General features: G+C 40.6%; 1 protein-coding gene across 4 annotated transcripts in view; it reads left to right on the forward strand.

The window, feature by feature from the left end:
* Positions 1–17,021, forward strand: part of NDRG2 (NDRG family member 2) — a 54,534-nt gene extending 37,513 nt beyond the window's left edge. For 3 of the 4 annotated variants that reach the window (XM_058183555.1, XM_058183556.1, XM_058183557.1), the window contains 2 exons: positions 654–705; positions 2,523–17,021. In XM_058183555.1, the coding sequence (XP_058039538.1) occupies positions 654–705; positions 2,523–2,683 (213 nt within the window). In that variant the 3' untranslated portion in view covers positions 2,684–17,021. Of the gene's footprint in view, positions 1–653; positions 706–1,297; positions 1,332–2,522 lie in introns of all 4 variants that reach the window. The other variant, XM_058183558.1, reaches the window with a different exon arrangement.
* Positions 17,022–20,322: the final 3,301 nt, after the last annotated feature.

The raw sequence follows: 20,322 nt of genomic DNA on the forward strand, positions 1-20,322 counted from the left end.
TGCAATGTAGTTAAAAGTACTATGAAGCTAGTGGATGTATTTCTCCACTAAGGGGACACTTGATTTGCGCCCTTTCTCTTGGATCTTGAGCTTCAGGTCTTTTACGAGAAAGGTGAGCTGGATAGTTTTGCAGCTATCTCTCAGAAGTCCAGTTTTAAAAAGCAGAAGAGAAATCCAGAATTTTGACAGTTTCTTCTAATCTTCAGCACTGGATTAGTCCTCTTCTAAAGCTGCAGGATCCTAGATTTGTTTTTCTGTTCTTTTGTGGAAAGTGATTTTTGTAGCTGTAGAACCTGCATGGCATAAGTTTCCCTTCTCATTCTTAGCATTTCAAATCAGCAAAGGGGAAAAAAAATCACTGACTACCTCCCAACATTGTTGAGAGTTTGGAGTGGGATTATTGCAATAAATCATCTCCTATTGTGTGAGGAAATCAGAATTTGTTTTAATGAATTTTATAAAAAGAGATTTGAAGGGGTTCCGTGTCAAATGTTTTTTTAATCTTTGGTGTCCCCACCCCAGAATTATAGTCAATGAGCAGTAATTTAGAAGCAAGGAAGCAAGTAATTGAACCTTTAGGGTTTTCTGCCCCACCCTCTCTTTCCATATATGCATTTTTTAATGTTTTCCTCTGCTCTTTTTCTATCTTTCAGCCTGGGAAACTGACAGAGGCATTCAAATACTTTGTGCAAGGAATGGGTTATAGTAAGTATTGGATCTGAGAACCTCTGTCTTGCACATCCCCAAAGTTCTTACATTATTGGGCTGCAAAACCTTGTGTTTCATCTAGCCAAGAGTATAGACATTCCTGACAAGCTCCTTTTGTACCCTACTATAGATTGCATTCACAAAGTACAATGATACGTCGTTTATTTAGATTACTTTAATAAATAAACCAGAGTTATATTAATTTGCATAACATGTGAGGTTATAAATAATGTTGGCTGAGATTACAAATTAAACTAGGAAAAAAAGACATTGTCACTTGGGACACTACGTGGACCCACCATAATTGTACTGCTTGATTCCTGGGACTACCCATTTCTTGGCTGGTCCTTGCACCTAAAATGAGGCTTCCAAATAATTGGGATTGCTTAGAAGTTCTTCTTTTCTTTGAATCCCTCTCCCCCTCTTTCTTCCCCACTTGTACATCCATCTTCTCTCCACGACTATTTAGAGCTCAGTTACAGCAACCTATCAGCTCAGCCCTTCAATAACAATCATTGTGGAACTTTCATTCCAAGTACAAGTTCTTGATCAGTTTAGTCTAAGGATATCCTTTCCTATTTCTCCTCAGTCCCTCATGTACTGGACAAGAAATTGAGTCAGGGGTCAGGTACCTTCTGTGGTATTTCTCCCTCATCTACCATAATTCTCCTCCAACATGTCTGCTCACCCTTCCTCTGGTTACTTCACTCCCCAATGCACAACCTCCCCTTTCCACTAGAGAACACTGTTTGCTGTGGTAGTAGGAAAGCAGAAGTAGGCATTGTTTTGTTTGGATTTCTGTTGTGTGCCCAAATGGGGATGGTCTTTGGTGCGCTATTACAGAAGGATTGCCAGCAATCCTGCACTGTGATTTGATTTCAAGATTAGATCACTCACTTGATTAACCTTTTTATGCCAGTGTACTAATTGTCTGCAAATGATCTGTTTCACTCCATACCTTTAAGAGGCTGTGTAAATTTTGGGGAAAGCAGGGGCTGATGTATGCAACTTCATTATTTGGCGCCAAAGCCAAAAAGCTAAGATGGGGACAAGTGCCAACTGTGAAGAAGAGAATGTGCAGGCTGTCAATAGAAAGCATTTGAAAAATAACAAGGTGCATATGCTAGAAGATTAGGAATTTTCTCCTTGGTTTTTCTCTTGTACCAAATAGGCTTTTCTTGAGAGGTGGTTCCCTTTCTAGGTTCTAAGCAGCCCTCACTTCCCGTTACTTGTTCTCTAGATTTTAGATCAGGGATCTCCAAACTTGGCAACTTTAAGATTTGTGGATTTCAACTCCCAGTTGAAGTTCACAAGTCTTAAAATTGTCAAGGTTGGGAACCCCTGTCTTAGAGAATGTCCAATATGCAAGGAATTGAGTTGGCTGAATTTTAGACCAGGGGTCCCCAACCTCTGGGCTGCAGCCGATTACTAGGCTGTGGCCTTTTACTGGGCCATGGCCTGTCAGAACCAGGCCACACAAATGGCAGGTAACTGCACACGCTCATATGTGAACCTCCATTTGTGTGACCGGTGGACTGGAGCTGTGTGCAGTCAGGTGCCTGCTTGCCACTCACACAGAACCATCTCCATCTCCCCCCCTCACTGGGCCATACCGAAAAGGTTGGGGACTACAGTTTTAGACCATTCCCTGATTGTTGCTGGTATCTTCCTTGCTATGCTCACATCTTTTCACACAAGGGCCACTTGCTCCATCATTGGCTCAATTCAAAATAAGATCTTGATCATTGCCTTTTATAATATGCAAGAGTTTTATCTAACTTTGCTTCCCTGTCATTTTTTTTCTTTCTCCACAGTGGCCTCGTCCTGCATGACCCGCCTCTCTCGCTCCCGCACCGCGTCTCTGTCCAGCGCCACCTCGGGGGACGGGAATCGCTCCCGGTCTCGCACTCTGTCCCAGAGCAGCGAGGCAGGAGCCCCACAGCCACCTGCCCCCACCATGGAGGTGTCCTGCTGAGCTCCGAGCCAGGGGATGAGACCGCCTCCCACCTCTGAACAGGACTCCTTCTGCTATCCCACAATGCACTCCGGCCACTGGGCCAGGTGACGATCTCCCCTAACGGTACTAAAAGTCCAAGGAGGCCCAGATGGGATGCAACTTTACTCTTTTTTAAAACAAACATTAACTCCCCCAACCTTTAAATCCAGCACATCATACCCACCTTCCTTACCAACCCTGCCTTCCTTTCTCCCGTAAATTAAAGCTAGTGTTGTCAGCCTTTGGTATCTATAGTGATCCTCAGTACCTAGGGAGGTATGGATGGAAGACTCACGTTTTCTAAATTATCAGATAATCAGTATCTCCTCTGATGTTTCCCTTTGCCCTCCAATTCTCTTGCACATGTAGATTCCTTGATATAGGAGATCTGGATTATCATTGGGCTTTGTTTTTTCCCCCCTGTATAATCATAACTAACCCTTGTTCCTCCCCTTAAATCTTGAGCGATATATTCTTGGAGTAGCCGGATGGCATCTCATTGCCTTGCAAGCTCTCTTTTGTCCCCTCCGGAGTGTACATAGGAGGAAAATAAAAATAAAAAGCAGGACCTCACAAGTGAGACGCACAAGCCTCAGTAAGGACTTGACTTGCTACTGTCATGCTAACCTAGTGCTCCCAAACAGGAGTTGCTTTTCCTCCACCCAACTCATTTCTACCCTTGTATTTGTCTGGCTTGGTCTCATCTCTCCTGATTCCATCCCTCTAAGTGGTCTTTGAGGTTCTGGTTCCTTCCAGAGGCTTAGATGTATTTTTGTTTTCATTCATCTTTTAAAATAAAACTAGATTCTTCATTCCCTTCCCCTCTTCTATGATCTCTCTTGGCTTTTATTTTTTATAACTCCTGTGCATATACTCTTCCCTGGTCAAAGGCTACATTTCCTCTTCTTTGTCTTCCTTCCCTTCCACTTTCATAGATGGTAGCTGCTTTGTGGTGTGCATGCACAGTTCCTGCTAAGACAGCAACTGTTTTCTGTGATTGGGGCATTGGGAGGCTGGGCAAGATTGAAATGGGGGGCACTGGGGAGGGTGGGATTGTTCCTTTTGGGAAATGCTGGGGGCAGCGGGAAGCTTGAGACAGATTGCACTGTTGCAGCTGTGCCAGGCACAAATGACAATAGCCAATGCGTCTGCGGTTTCACATAAGGAGATGAAAGGAGACTCCGAACGTCATTGGCTGTGATTTTTTTTTCTTTGCACCAAGGGCTGATTTAGTGGGTTCTGGCTGTTGGCTTTGAGCAGGGCTCCTGTAGTGCCATGGAGGAGGAACTCCTGTAATCGGATTCTGACTATATCAGTTCTTTTGAATGTTACCAGCTGTATTAAAGACCTAAATGCTTAGATGATGTTCGCCATGTTGATCTTACAAAATAATGCATGATGTTTTAAGGGGTCAAATTTCTAACTTTGGACCAGCTGTTGAAGGTGGGGGTATCAGTATGTAAGGTTTTGAATGGTATACAGTCTTGAATAGGGCCATAAGGCCTCCAGTGGAACCAGAAAGGTATTGGTCCAACTAGAAGATATCTTACTTATTCCCTAACCTGAACAGGCACTGGGAGTTAATTGCTCAGTTGCCTATAAAAAGGGGCATTGTTTGAAAAGGACTCCAGCTGGAGTTTTAACTCCCACATGTAATGGGATCCTTGTATTTGAGAATGTGTGGGCTCTGCTTTATTTTTCCCAGAGCAGTCAATGGTGAATCCCTACTCTTAACAATAAAAATCTCTAGAGGAATCAGTTTTCGCTTCTTTTTTTAATGATAGATGTATAGTCCACACATGCAGGTCATAACAGCTTCAGTTCAACAGGGAAGATCACCAAAGACTGCTATAAAAATCAAAGAAACAAGGCTGGATATCAGATCAGCATTGAGTAGCAATAGAAAAGAATATAAATAGTTCAGGATTGAACTGTGGAGTCCTTGATGCTTTCTGCATTGGTTGTTCGCTTGCAGTCAATTTGCTACCTGACTAGGGTAACAAAACAAGTTCAGAAAGCACCAGACTCCACAGCATTCAGTATTTCAGGAATGGATATTTCAGCTACCTCCAGGAAATTCACAATAAGCAAGATTGACCCTCCTCAATGAACTCTGACACCAAAAAGGTACCATAGGAAACAAGGAATCACTGTGGCAAGAATTGGAAAATATTTTTATAGATTGGGGAAGCAGCCTCTGCCCCTCTCCAAAAGACACCCCTCTTTCCTACAAGAATTGAGGATGCTTAGTTTACTGAGAAATGTCCAGCAGAAAAGAGAAGCAAATAATGGAGCTCCTTACAGATTAAAACTGGAGACACAGTTGTGGTTTGCTTATGTACTTAGTAATTCATATCTGGTTGAGCTCATGAGACACATTAAAGTATAAATAAAGATTTAGAAATCACAGTGATTACAGTCACCCATCACCCCAAGTCAAAACCAGACAAATCACATAACGTTTGTGAATCTGATATGGCCATGGAGAATTTAGGAAGAGTTAGCTAACCTTTTATTGCAGGTCCCACTAGTAATGTATATTATAGTTACAGGATATTCACATACAAGTTTAATAATGTATGGAAAATAGGTACATGCTATCTTCTTACTGCTGATGATCTGAGGCTGAAAGATGTTCTCGTGCCTATAGATGCCCAGTAAATTGGCAGCAAAGATGAGTGTTGAACTGCCCTAATCATGACATTCTAACAGATGCAGCTTCCCTAAGTCTTTGCTCCAGCAATCTTGGCTCCAAGATTCTGCAATAAAAATAATAAATCCTTTGGTTGTGGGCCAAATCTAAAATTAATCGCTGCTTGCTACCATTTAGAATTTCCACTTCACTTCACAACCTACTCTGAAAGATTTGCAAAACATGTTCCAAGAAGCTGTTCTCATGGAGAGGTCTGTATTTACTATCTGTATCAAAGCTACTTCCTTTCTTAGGTCACAATTTGCCACTGGCCCTGCTGACTCAGGAGAAAGCCAATAATATGAAGCCACCAGGTTCTCTATCTGAATGATTATCCAAATGTATCAGGGAAGGCTACAGACTATTTGCCTTATGCATATTGTTTATTTTGTTTTATAGCTTAGGACATAATGCTCTGGAAGATAATATTTAATGGCTTCTGGTCATTTCTTTACTGTTCCACCCACCTTCCTCAAGTTGTTATTAGCAATGAAATGGAAGAGAGTACAGTACAGAAGCTACTTTCATTCTTTAACCCCAAAAGAAATTTAATAGCAACTTCAGGTAAAGCACATTTGGTTCTAGTTCAAGAAAAAGATACAGGTAGTCCTTGGCTCAAAACCAAAACTGGGATCAGAATTTCCATTGCTAAGCAAGGCAATTGTTAAATGAATCACACTCAATTTATGACTTTTTCCCCATGGTTTTTAAGTGAATCACTGCAGTTGTTAACTGAACCATTAAGCGATTCCAGCTTCCCCCATTGACTTTGTTTATTGGAAGCCAGCTGGAATGGTGAAAATGGCAGTTGTGACCCTGGGACACTGCAACCGTCCAAATGCAGGCCAGTTGCCAAAATTTTGATCACATGACAATGTAGATGTTGTGACAGACCTTAGGGCGGGGACCAGCGGTGAATCACTTCAGTGCCATTGTAACTTTGAACAGTCACTAAACAAATGATTTGTAAGTTGAGGACTACCTGCATTACAAGAGGGATAAAAAAAAACCAGTTGCCTGATTTTCACATCAGTCTTGGTAAATAGCTGGCTGAGGATAGAAAACCCCAAGAAACTAGAAATGTGAGGGTCTGATCAGATTAGACCCAAGCAACACCCTGGACTATATACCATTTCAACCTGCAAAAGAAAGTTCAGGGCAGTGATGGGTTTCAAAAAAATTTACTACCAGTTCTGTGGTTGTGGCTTGGTGGATGTGGCATGGCTTGGTGGGCGTGGCAGGGAAAATACCCTGTAAAATCTCCATCCCCACCCCATTTCCTCCCGATCAGCTAGGACTTGGGAGGCAGAGAATAGATGGGGGCGGGGGCAGGCAGAATTTTTACTACCAGTTCTCCGAACTACTCAACATTTCTGCTACCGGTTCTCCAGAACTGGTCAGAGCCTGCTGAAACCCGTCTCTGGTTCAGGGTTACCCAAGGCACTTTTTGCTACAAAATCCAGGTAAAAATCATTTGATTCCAGATTTTGAAGTTGACTGAATAAGCAATTGCGAACAACAGTGTGTCTGCTCATGCCCCTGGAAAAAAACAGCTTAATTTAAGGGATGCAGCAAAAGCAATGTTCCCTCAACAGGCAGAAACACAGCTGTTGTTGCCATATACACGCAAACATTGCTGCTGTTCCCCTTCTCCCCTCCATCCCATGTTGAGCCAGAATCAATGCTCTGTGCAAAATGGGGCCAGCCTTGGTTTTCATTTTTAAAAGAATTGAAAAGACCAAAAAAAAAAAAAAGGCAAAGAAAACACTCAACAACAAAACCCAACCTTCTCCCACATTAAAAAAAAAAAAGTTCCCTTCAAATGACAAACATGGACACAGAGAAATGGATTAATTTGTTACAGATGTTTTAAACAGATTTTTATTTATTTATTATTGATGGTTTCAGTGCAGATTTTTAAAAAAAAGAAAGAAAGAAAGAAAAAGGGGAGAATGAAATGGTTCCACTGTGCAATGAGTTAAACCATCTCTTGCTAACTTGTAGCATAATCTTCCGCCCGAAAATCTCTCGTCCCAGCACCCAGGAAAGGGGTTTTTCAAGCCTGTAAAGACAAGGCTGTTTTCCACCCGAACCTTCTGTCCAATAAAAGTTGACCTTTTCTCCAACGCCAAAAGTGTAAATCTTCCTTCCCTCCCCTCGTTTCTGCCAGCAAATAGCCCCAAGATCAAAACAGCTCGCCCGTTGCCAAGTTCTCTCCCTCCTTTCTTGCCAAGGAGGACCAAAGCCTCTTATTGTCAATTCTCGGAGAACAAAAAGAATATCAATCTTTGCGGAACCGAGGAGTTCTCAGCCCGCAAAAGGTCTCGGCCGGGCTCCAGACCACGTGATCGCGCCCGATGTTTTCACTCCAAACTGAATTTGGGTCTGATCTCCCAATTCCTCAAGAGAGCTGGAAGGCTCTTTTGTTTAAAAAGGCAGCGGCGTGGAGAGCGGAGATTGCTATGCAACAGCAGCACCTCAGGCAGAAACCTTGCAGCCCGCTGAGAGGAGGAGGGGGAGAGGGAGGGGGTGAGTGGTCAGAAGGTCCCTTTGGAGGGCGCCCCCCACACGCCACTAGCAAAGCATCATTGCATCTCCCATAAGTATGTCGAATCAAGCTACTTCAACTCTGGCTTTTGCCATTGCATGGCACCCATTTTGAGAGGTTTAAAAGGGGAACAGATAAATTCACAAGGGGAGTAAGGACCATTATGCCTACAGGTTCTGGAGAACCGGTAGCAAATGACCAGTTCTGGAGAACCGGTAGCAAAAATTTTGAGTAGTTTGGAGAACCGGTAGTAAAAATTCTGACTGCCCCCCACCCCTATCTATTCTCTGCCTTTCAAATCCTAGCTGATCGGGAGGAAATGGGGATTTTGCAGTAACCTTCCCCTGGATTGGGGAGGGAATGGAGATTTTACAGTATCGTTCCCCAGCCACGCCCACCAAGCCATGCCATGTCCTCCAAGCCATGCCCACAGAACCGGTAGTAAAAAAATTTGAAACCCACCACCGCACGATAGGTAGTCCTTAGCTTACAACGATTTGTTTAGTGACCATTTGAAGTTACAACAACATTGAAGGAAAATATCTTAGGTCCATTTTTAAGGGGCGTGCATAAGAGCACAAGTGTGCCTACCGTTCCTGTCCTATTGTTTCCTTTCGTTATATCCAATTAATATAGTTATTACCTACTCATGCTTATATATATGCTTATATATTGTTTAGTCATTTCATGCTTATGCTTATATATACTGTGTGACAAAATACTGTAAATAAGTAAAAACATTTTCACAGTTGTGACCTTTGCAGCATGCCCAAGGTCATGTAATTTACATTTGGATGCTTGACAACTGGTTCACATTTGTGACGGTTACAGAGTCCTGAGGTCATGTGACCAACTTTTGCAAACCTTCTGACAAGCAAAGTCAATAGGGAAGCCAGATTCACTTAACAACCATGTTACTAGTTTAGCCACTGCAGTGATTCACTTAGCAAATGTGACAAGAAAAATTGTAAAATGGGACAAATCTTTCATTTAGGTACATAAATTCTGGGTTCAATTGGGGTCGTAAGTCCAGGGCTACCTATAGTTCTGATGGCTATTTTCTAGTTCCTGATTCATAGAAGCTGTGCTTTAAATACAAGGCAGAAGATGTATTAATTTATTTTCCTGCCCATCCTTGTGGACTTTCTAGATCAGAGGTCTCCAACCTTGGTCCCTTAAAGACTTGTGGACTTCAACTCCCAGAGTCCCTCAGCCAGCTTTGCTAAATGAACTCTGGGAGTTGTAGTCCACAAGTCTTAAAGGGACCAAGGTTAGAGACCCCTGTTCTAGATGCACCTGATGTGACACAAAATGCTGGACTAAATGCCCACATTGGCTTGATGGAACAAAGTTATGCACTTCAGAGCATGTCATACAATAATGTAACGTATTATGTTATATTATCTTATAACTATATTATATACAGAATAGCATCTCCATTAAATTCCAACTAAACAAACCTCTCCTTTCTGATCTATTTCATTGCAGGATTCCTCAATGCCTTTAACAATGACCGAGCTTCTAATTAACTGTCTTCATTGGAAAGGCTGGGATACATCCAGAGATGTATCTGTCTTGAAAATAGCCCATCTTGAAATATATATCATAGTTAAACATTAGCACAGCAAACGTTTTATGACATTTTATATTATGTCATAAACTTTCATGATAATTTTATGTCAAAAAATGTTTTCTAAGTTTGCCAAATTTCAATTTCACGGAAGTCTGGGTCTTGGATTTTTGATGCACTGTGTAAATTAGCCCGTTTGAGGTACCTTGGTTGAAAAGATTCTATCCTATGGTGTACCATTTCTTCCAGTTACTAATGAGTTTTAGTATGTCCCAAAAGTACTTTTTCAAAAGGCAACTGGACTTTCTTGTTTTTTTTTTGAAGACGTCTTGCTTCTTATGCGAGAAGCTTCTTCAACGCTGACAAAATAGTGGAGAATGGAAGGATTTATGGCCATCTGCATTCTTTTAGAGAGTTACTGAGGCTTCATGTAAAGACAGAGTGAATTAAGAGAAGAAATGGAAAGTTGGCCTTACTTCCCCAGTCTGGAATAAAAAAAGAGTTGGGTTGTATTGGAGCAGTTTATTGTGGGATGCCCTCTTTCACTGTAGGAAAGCTGCTTGATAGGTTATGAGAACTTTGGTTTAGTTTGATAGGTTAAGAGAAGAATAGACCTACTCATGTCCATTCATATCCTATGGTTAAATGTGTCGGGGCATAGCACTAAATATGCATCTTGCTTAACAGGGACTAAACCAATTAGTGAATAATTCTTCCAGTTTTCTTAAAAGACATAATGGCAAATCTAAGTTTTTGCATCAGAAGATGGGGAGAAGCTGATACCCAGTTGAAGTTGCAGACAGTTACATGTAAAGAATTGGGACAAAACATATATATTTGAATGGCGATACCAATAGAAGCAATGCAGATTATATGACAACAGCTTTGTGATACACACTCACCCAAATCTGAATGAATGGCATGGCAGGCCAAATTGGATACTCTTTAGCCAAATACTTAAATCTGTATATTACTAAACTCTAAATATTTTTCACGAGGCAACTGGACTTCCTTGTTTTTCTTTGAAGACGTTTTGCTTCTCATCCAAGAAGCTTCTTCAGCTTTGACTGGATGGCGGGGAATGAAAGGATTTATATTCCTTGCAGACAGCTGGTCATTTGCATTATTTTAGAGGGCATTGAGGCCACTTGGAAGTTTATCTGTATCCTCATGGTCACCTGAATAGTGCAAATGGGTGTGGAGCCTTCTTGGAACTGCTGAAAAGACTGTATTATAGACTGGAGATAGATGCTGTTGTATTCCCCCCCCCCCCCGGTTGAGAGAGGGCTGTTTAATTTTGGCATAGATGGCCTCTATGGGATATGACATTTTATTTTTTTAATCCAGGCTGGGGAAGTAAGGCCAGCTTTCCATTTCTTTTCTTAATTCACTCTGTCTTTCCATGAAACCTGGGAAGTTATCAAAAATCCCACCATTTTCACCAAAAGCACCCTACTCTGAAAGACAATCACATCTAGGGCACAGCCTCAAAGGTTGCAGGAACAATGACAGCTTTGGAGAGAGTAAGATCTCTCTCCATCAGCAGTCTGCATCCCCAATCATGGTATCCAAGGTGCCTTCTATGGAATACGACTGGAATCAGTCCAAGCAGGTTGCCAATTTCCCTCACCATAACTGAGGGAATCCTGTTTTACTCATGGTCCTTCAAGTTAATCTGAGTTCTGATTACAAGAAATTGTAGAACTAAAAATGATCTCCAGAACTGGGGCATTAGCTCTCAAGAAGGCTACAACGAAACCTCCCACCCATGCTGCTAGAGCTCACCCTTTTGTTTTTTTGTTTTTCGTACAGAGAAAAGCAGGGAACGTATGCAAAGCACGAATTGAGGATCTTTCTGACCCCCTTAAAATGGCTCAGCTCTAAATTACATGGTGGGGGGAACACAAATGGGCTGTAAAATGAAGGTGTCAGTGCCTAATTGCTTCTCCCTTGGCCAAGTCAGGTTTATTTTCACATTCAAGTTTTGTTTGCTTGGGCTTTCTCACCACCTCAAATTTGGTCCCGTTGTTTGTTTGTTTTTTAAAGAGTTTCTCTGCTGACAAAGAGTGTCCCAATTCCTTTACATAATTTCCTTCCAATGTTCCCTTGGGTTGCAAAGAATAAAAAGCAAGAATAGCCCTCTTTGACCATTCACTCAGCACCATCTGGTGGCCAGTTCTATATAGGACATTGAAAGAGTAATAGTGGCATAAAATTTTTCCTCTGCTTTACCTTTCAATCCTGTTTTAGGCATTTTCAAGATTTTTAACACAACAAAGAAGCATTTTGAAGCTTGGTCTTGGCAATCCAGGACAGGGGTCTCCAACCTTGGTCCCTTTAAGACTTATGGACTTCAACTCCCAGAGTTCCTCAGCCAGGTTTGCTGTCTGAGGGACTCTGGGAGTTGAAGTCCACATGTCCTAAAGGGACCAAGGTTGGAGACCCCTGATCCAGCAGATGGTTACACCATTCCAAAGGGGCCTGAATTGATTACACTCTCTCCACTCTCCCTATTTATTTATCTGTCAAATTTCTACACTGCCCATCTCATCTAAGGCACTCCCTACTACAGTAATAGATGTGAAGGAAGCAAACAAGTTGTTCTTAATTTTATTTTATTTTTTACAAAATGTTGTTGTTGTTAGTTGCGAAGTCGTGTCCGACCCATTGCGACCCCATGGACAACATTCAAAATTCAAAAAAAAAAAAATTCAAAAAAAAAATTCAAAGCATTACAAAATGCTGGGCATCAAAGGGGATGCTACTGTCTTCAGGGAGGCCTCCTAGGCCTAGCACGGGGCTCGCGCGTTTCCCTGCCCACCCTGTCCCCCCGTGGCCTGTTTTTGTTCCCAGGGGGGTGCAGGAGGCTGAGTGCTGCCTGTCACACCACCTGGCCATGCCCACCATGGCCACACCCACCCAGCCAGTCATTAGGGCAGAGAACCAGTTGTTAAATTATTTGAATCCCACCACTGCCCGACCCCACCCCTCCATAGTAATGTTTCAAGGTGGATTGGGCTAATAGATTGGCTTAAAGTGAGTTTCCACAGTTGGGTAGAGACTTGAGCTACGATTTCCCCAATCCTAGTGGGGGACCTTAACCATTGTATCACGAGGACTTTTAGCTCCTCAACCATAGAAATTTGCAACTTCTATTAACATTTTTCCATTTTTAAACAGGAATTTGGTTGGAAGCTGAGCAGAGTTTGATGTAAGGCCATATATGTTATATGTATATATATATACATATATACATATCTTTATATGTAAGGCCATATAAAAGTTATAAACAAATTATACATAAATAAACCTGACCACTGAATTGTCCTTTTTAGAGAATGTTTATGCCTTCTCGGTTTTCCCATTAATTGTCCACTGCTCCAAATTAATGAGCTATGCAGACAAAAAGAGAGAGTATTATCTAACTATACAGGTAATCCTTGATCTTCAACCACTTCATTTACTGACCATTCAAAACAGTGGTGGGATTCAATAATGTTTACTACCGATTCTGTGGGCGTGGCTTGATGGGCATGGTATGGCTTGGTGGGCGTGGCAGGGGAAAGATACTGTAAAATCTCCATTCCCTCCGCACTCCAGGGGAAGGTTACTGTAAAATCCCCATTTCTTCCCAATCAGCTGGGACTCAGGAGGCAGAGAATAGATGGGGTGGGGCCAATTTACTGGTGGTATTTACTGGTTCTCTGAACTACTCAAAATTTCCGCTACTGGTTGTCCAGAACTCGTCAGAACCTGCTGAATACCATCTCTGATTCAAAGTTACAAGCACTCTGAAAAAAATGACATACAACTGGTACTCACACTTATGACTAGACAGCATCCCCTTGTGATCAAAATTCAGGACCTTAGCAACTGGCATATATTTATAACCATTGCAATGTCACCATTTGCAACCTTCCCAGCTGACTTCCAAGAAGCAAAATCTACGGGGGAAGCCAGATTAATTTAATTTAACTTACTTAACTGCAGTGATTCACTTTACAATTGTTGGGGGGGGGACTAGCAAAATCAGACACAAGTCAATTAACAAGTGCCTTGCTTAGCAATTGAAATTATGGTAATCATTATCATAAATCGAGGTCTACCTGTATTACATCTCCAAAGAAGTCATGTTTTTGACAGTTCTTTTTTTGGCAGTACTAGTCATAATTTGAAGCCCATTGACATTCTTGCTGTATAAGTTAAGTCACTCTCCCATTGTCTAAACCAGGGGTCTCCAACCTTGGCAACTTTAAGCTCGGTGGACTTCAACTTCCAGAATTCCCCAGCCTAGACAATATCGGAACTTCTAGTTCTTTATTCCACTCATTTTTAATATCTGTGTTTCTAAATGAATAGTTACATCTACAAAGTGAAAATAATTTCTAGTGCTTGATGTCAATATTGAACACATATCGGTTCTAATTCCTTGAAATTAAATGCACTCTGCAAATCATAGGAATGTTTTAAAAGATATACCGTTACTCAGACTCCGTGGTGAAATCCAATTTTTTTTACTATCGGTTCTGTGGGCATGGCGTGGCTTGGTGGATGTGGCAGGGGAAGGATACTGCAAAATCCCCATTCCCTCCCCACTCCTGGGAGAAGGATATTGTAAAATCTCCATTCCCACCCCACTCGGGGGCCAGCCAGAGGTGGTATTTGCTGGTTTTCCAAACTGCTCAAAATTTCCGCTACCGGTTCTCCAGAACCTGTCAGAACCTGCTGGATTTCACCCCTGCTCAGACTTCTATACAGATGCACTTGAAGATATTACTAAGACATATGAGATATCTGGCAGTTGAATAAACAATATCATCATTAAGAGGGGAAAGGGTAATTTTTTCCACAGTATTCCCCATTCTGATAGTTCTAGCAAAGTAGCAAAATCCAAATATAGACTCCTAGAGTTGAATGAGTTCCTGAATCCAATCCCATTCTCAGGGCTGGAATCAAAATTAAAGCAACCTTGAACTGATTCTGTACCCTCATTTTAATTTCATCTGGGATAGAAGGAAGCAATTCACAGCCTTCTGTTTTAAATGACATCCTCCCTTTATGTTCTTCAATGAAAACGATCATATCTCTCTTTGTTTCAGTTTTTTCAAGGCTAAGTATATCCAGGGCAGAGTCCATAAGAATCTACCTTTTAGTCCTAGCCCGATTGATTGGTTGAGTTGGTGAAACTAACTACTAATAGTCCTTGACTTATGACTACAACTGAGTCCAAACTTTCCATTGCTAGGCAAGATAGTTGTTAAGAGAGCTTTTGCCCCATTTCACAACCTTTCTAGCCACAGATGTTAAGTGAATCACTGCAGTTGCTAAGTCAGTAACACAATTGGTAGCTTCCTCATTGACTTTGCTTGTCAGAAGGTGATCACATGACCCTGGGACGCTGCAACCCTCATAAATATATGTCAGTTGCTAAGTGTCTGAATTTTGATCGTGTTAACTATGAGGATCCTTCAATCATCGTTATATGTGAAAAGTGGTCAAAAGTTACTTTTTTCATTGTAAAGTTGAATGGTCACTAAATGAATTATTATAAGTTGAGAACTACCTGAAAGACTGTAAATTTAAGGGTACTTTCTAGGTAGATCTGTAGACAGTGATCCTCTTAAAGCTTGTTTATGGAATGTACTATACTTTTGAAGAAATATGCACACAAGTCTGAGCAGGAACTGGGGAAATGATAACAGGATTGCATTTAATGTCTATATTTTTTGTAATGAGAGACAGATCCTTGATTAATCTTCAGAATGTTGGCATCAGAATTAAATGGAGAGATTCAAGACAGGAACAAGAAGTTCTGAGGTCACAAGCTTGGGGAAAGAGCTGGCAGTTTAGAAGTACCAGCCAAGAAAACAAAGAATTTATTTCTGAAAAATAATTGCTTTATGTCTATTAAGGCAAGAGTGGATAGATGTTCACTACAGATTGAATACACTCATCAATCAAACCTGTGAAAGGTTTTTATTACAAAAAAATAAAAACAATCCCACCTAAGAATTTCTTGAAATATATTCCAATAGACATGGCAAGAAAAAAAGCCCTGGTGGCACAATGGTTAGAATGCAGTACAGGTAGTCCTCAACATTTGACAATCGAACCCAGAATTTATTTTGCTAAGTGAGAAATTTGCTAAGTGTGTTTTGCCACATTTCACAACTTTTATTGCCGCCTTTGTTAAATGAATCACTGCAATTGTAAAATTAGTTACAGGGTTGTTAAGTGAATCTGGCTTCCCCATTGACTTTGCTTGTCAGGAGATCGGAAAAGGGATCACATGATCCCAGGACACTGCAACCGTCATAAATGTGAGTCAGTTGTCAAGTATCTGAATGTAAATCATGTGGCTATAGTCATAAGTGTGAAAAACGGTCCTAACTCACTTTTTTCAGTGCCATTGTAACTTCAAACGGTCACCAAATGAACTGTTGTAAGTCGAGGACTATCTGTATTGCAGGCTAACTCTGCCCACCGCCAGAAGTTTGATCCTGATGGGGCTCAAAGTTGATTCAGCCTTCCATCGTTCCGAGGTCAGTAAAATGAGAACCCAGATTGTTGGGGATAATACGCTGATATTTTAAACTGCTCAGAGATTGCTGCAAAACACTACAAAACAGTATATAAGTCTAATAGTTATTTATTGCTAAAGCATTTTATGTCAGTAGTAAAGAACTAATGTACTACAGTACTAAAATAATGCATTAAAGGTGTCTTAGCAGTCCAAATCTAATGAAGGATATTGACTAGATGGATACTAACTGTACTAGCTGTACTTCCTATGGAGTGAGGAGATAATTTAGGATGGATATACTGCTTCAAAAACTATGGAAGTTTGTAATGGGCTACTGCCCTCTGCTGGCCATTATTGAGTCTGTCACCTGCACCTCTATAACTATCTGGTTTGGTTCTGCAACCCAACAAGACAGACACAGACTTCAGAGGATAATTAGAACTGCAGAAAAAACAATGTCTACCAACCTGTCTTCCTGTATACTGCACGAGTCAAAAAGAGGGCTGTGAAAATATTTACAGACCCCTCACATCCTGGACATAAACTGTTTCAACTCTACCCTCAAAACGACGCTATAGAGCACTGCACAACAGAACAACTAGACACAAGAACAGGTTTTCCCCGAATGCCATCACTCTGCTAAACAAATAATTCCCTCAACACTGTCAAACTATTTAGTAAATCTTCACTACTGTTAATCTTCTCATCGTTCCCATCACATATCTCCTTCCTTGTTGCTTGTATCCTTACGATTTATACTGATATTGTTTCCTGATTGCTTAATTGTACCCTATGACTATCATTAAGTGTTGTATTTAATATAGTGTTAAATTTGTACCCTGTGACTATCATTAAGTGTTGTAATACCTTGATGAAGGTATCTTTTCCTTTATGTACTCTGAGAGCATATGCATCAAGATAAATTCCTTGAGTGTCCAATCACACTTGTCCAATAAAAAATTCTGTTCTATTCTATTCTGTTAAGGGAATTGTGTAGTATGGATGTTTATTGAGTAAGTGCCAGCTCAAGGCTGGTTGTCTGTTTCTTCTTTTTCCTTCCACCTTTCCCAGCATTACAGATTTCTCCGGAGAGTTAAGTGTTTTCCACAGTGAGTCTGGTTATTTAGGCTTTGAGTGGGAATTCTGGATTTGTTTGATAATCCATTTGTTTCCTTAAACATTAATCTCAGAAGTCTTCTCCAAAGTTTAAAAGAGCCAGTGTCATGGGGAATACCATTATCCACACAATTCAGATCTTGGTAGATACAAACACTTCCCAGCATCTGAATACAGGAAGTTTTTGGGTTGTGAACAAGTTCCATTCTTAACTCTATCTTTATTTCGAATTTGCACAGGTAGTCCTCAACAAAAGATCACAATTAAGCCAAAAATTTATGTTGCTAAGTGAGACAAGTTAATTTTGTGCATTTTATGACCTTTCTCTCCACAGTTGTTAAGTGAAGCACTACAGTAGTTAAATTAGTAGTGACTTTCCCATTGACTTTGCTTGTCAGAAGATCACATGATCCTGGGACACTATAACCTTCATAAATATGCACTGGTTGCCAAGCATCCAAATTTTGATCGTGCGATCATAGGTTTGCAGCAATGGTCGTAAGTGTGAAAAACAGTCATAAGTCACAAGACTACCTGTATGCAAGTCAGAATTTATATGTACGAATGAGTTATTAAAAATGGCAGACAGCATTGCCTTTCCTGAAGCTGACAAATCGCCGAAGCCTTGCAGTGTTTTCATAAATTACTGAAAACCACTGACAATAGGCTGTTTATTAAAAAAACATATAGCTTCAGTGATTCATAGAACATTGCATAGCTTCAGCAGTTCATTCGCTTAAGGGCAATGCTAGCCACCTCTTTTATTAACAGGTAGCATGTTCATATCTAAAGGTTGTCCTTAAGTCAGACATTCTTAACTTGAGAACTACCTGTATCTTTTTCAAGACTTCATGGCTACTGTCCCAGACTCTCCCAGAATCACTTGAGATGGGCAGCCACATAAATGAATAAATAAAGGTGGACATCTGTGGTATCTTCTTGAAAGTTACAATTGCTGCAAAGCTCCTGTAGTCATTCACTCTTACAATCAATTGCAGAGATGCTGCAGTGTCCTCCCCGCTACCCCCTCCCCCCTGGCTATACATCTTCCATTCACACACACACACACTGATTCCTTGCAGATCTGTTTCCCACCCTATCATGCTGGCTTCGGAAATGGCCCAGCAGAAAAATAGCTTGCTTTGCTTTCTTAATACATACTCTGCAGTATTCTGCAGTACTGCAGAATGCTATAGAATGCTGCTGTTGGAAGAAAAATCCAGTCGGGTTCCAAGCCTGGAGAAAAACACAGGAGCCAATGAATTTGGAGGCAACCTGCAACAAAGGACATCTCCATTTATTTAGGAATCAGAAGCAAAGTGACTCAGCATCGCTTCTGGAACAGCTGACACAGAATGCTGACTCACTTTGCTTCCGATTCCTAAATAAATGGAGACCTCCTTTCCTACAGCTTGTCTCCAAATTCATTGGTTCCTGTATCTTTCTCTCGGCTTGGAACCAGACTGGATTTTTTCTTCTAACACTGTAAAACTCACATTAAGAAAGCAAAACACTTTGCCACTGGGTCATGCAATGCGATTCCAGAAGTGGACATCCTTTTGGCAGTCCCGAGCAATCACTTGAGTGCTTCACATAACGGCCATCAAGACTTCTGACCATAAAGGGTAGGCTCCATTTTAGTCATAAGATAAGGATTACTTCTGCTCCAACATCTGTCACTTCCTAGTAACTGCCAGTTCTTCTCCTATTAGTTTGTATGAGAAGTTAGGAGTTTGGGCACTAATGTGTTGCATAATGTGCATCACATAAACAGATATAAAACAAATTCATGCCTCTACTTAAAAGCATTGGGAGAAAGTTTTTTAAGAATACTAAATGAGCCCAGATCATTTATCTTCTACACTTCATGTCTTGCCCTGAAAAAACATAATCTACAATAAATTGTAAGCTAAAATTAAATTAGGAATCATCCAGTAAGTTTGGCAGTTCCGGTTCATTTGCAGCAAGATACAGAATCCTCCATGAATTCAAAAAGTTTACAAGTGGGGCACTGCTATTCCTTCATGCATTTCCTAAAGCATACATATGTTTACATCCAATATTGTTTTTCCCATTTGGGGCTAACTGTTTTACTATTTCCTGGCTAAGAACAGGAAAAGATCCAACTGACCTAGTCACAGATCTGACTCAAGCCTACACTATGTGGAACATCCAATCAGTCACAATGGGAGAAGGAGCAGGGTGTCTAAGAAATGAAGTTTCATCATCTGTACAAGTCAATTCAAGTCCAGGCCCCAGAATTTAGATGGAAGAAATTCAAACTAACAATATATTTTGTCTTTCAGATTTTGGCTAATACAGATGATGGCATTGTGGAGGACTGTAGCCCCAAGGCTTGAAACTTAAGCATACATATATAGAAGCAAACATGATTGAATTTTAAGGGCCTAACATCTTCATGCCTAGAATAGGCATCTTTTGATAACCCATAGATCAATTTGACAGCTCAAATATATGTTTTGCATGTGGAAGATACAAGTTAATTCTTTTATCAATAAGCTTTTTAGTAGAGATCTAGATGAGAATCTGTAAGAAAAGAACATTCAAAGTCAGTATGAAGAAACTTTTGTGTCTTTGATTATGGCAATGAAAGGAAATGAGGCACAAGTATTAAAATGATGGCATCTTTTTTCTATGCCTTGTGGAGTAAGATGTGGTAAAACTCCGCCGTCTTCGACATGACCTGAGTTTAACTCATAGAATCATCTGTTACAACGTCCTTCCTGTTGAAGACTACTTCAGCTTCAATCACAACAATACACGAGCACAAAATAGATTTAAGCTTAATGTGATCCGCTCCAATCTTGATTGTAGAAAATATGACTTCAGTAACAGAGTTGTTAATGCCTGGAATGCACTATCAGACACTCTGGTCTCTTCCCAAAATCCCCAAAGCTTTAACCAAAAACTATCTACTATTGACCTCACCCCATTCCTAAGAGGTCTGTAAGGGGCGTGCATAAGAGCACCAACGTGCCTACCGTTCCTGTCCTAATGTTCCCTTTGATTGTATCCAATTTCATATAATTATTACATACTATTGATTATATATATGCTTATATATCGTATAGTTATTTCATGCTTATTCTTATATATACTGTTGTGACAAATAAAATAAATATAAATAAATAAATAAATAAATAATGAA

The sequence above is a fragment of the Ahaetulla prasina genome, chromosome 4 (assembly GCF_028640845.1).
Source record: "Ahaetulla prasina isolate Xishuangbanna chromosome 4, ASM2864084v1, whole genome shotgun sequence".
NCBI lineage: Eukaryota > Metazoa > Chordata > Lepidosauria > Squamata > Colubridae > Ahaetulla > Ahaetulla prasina.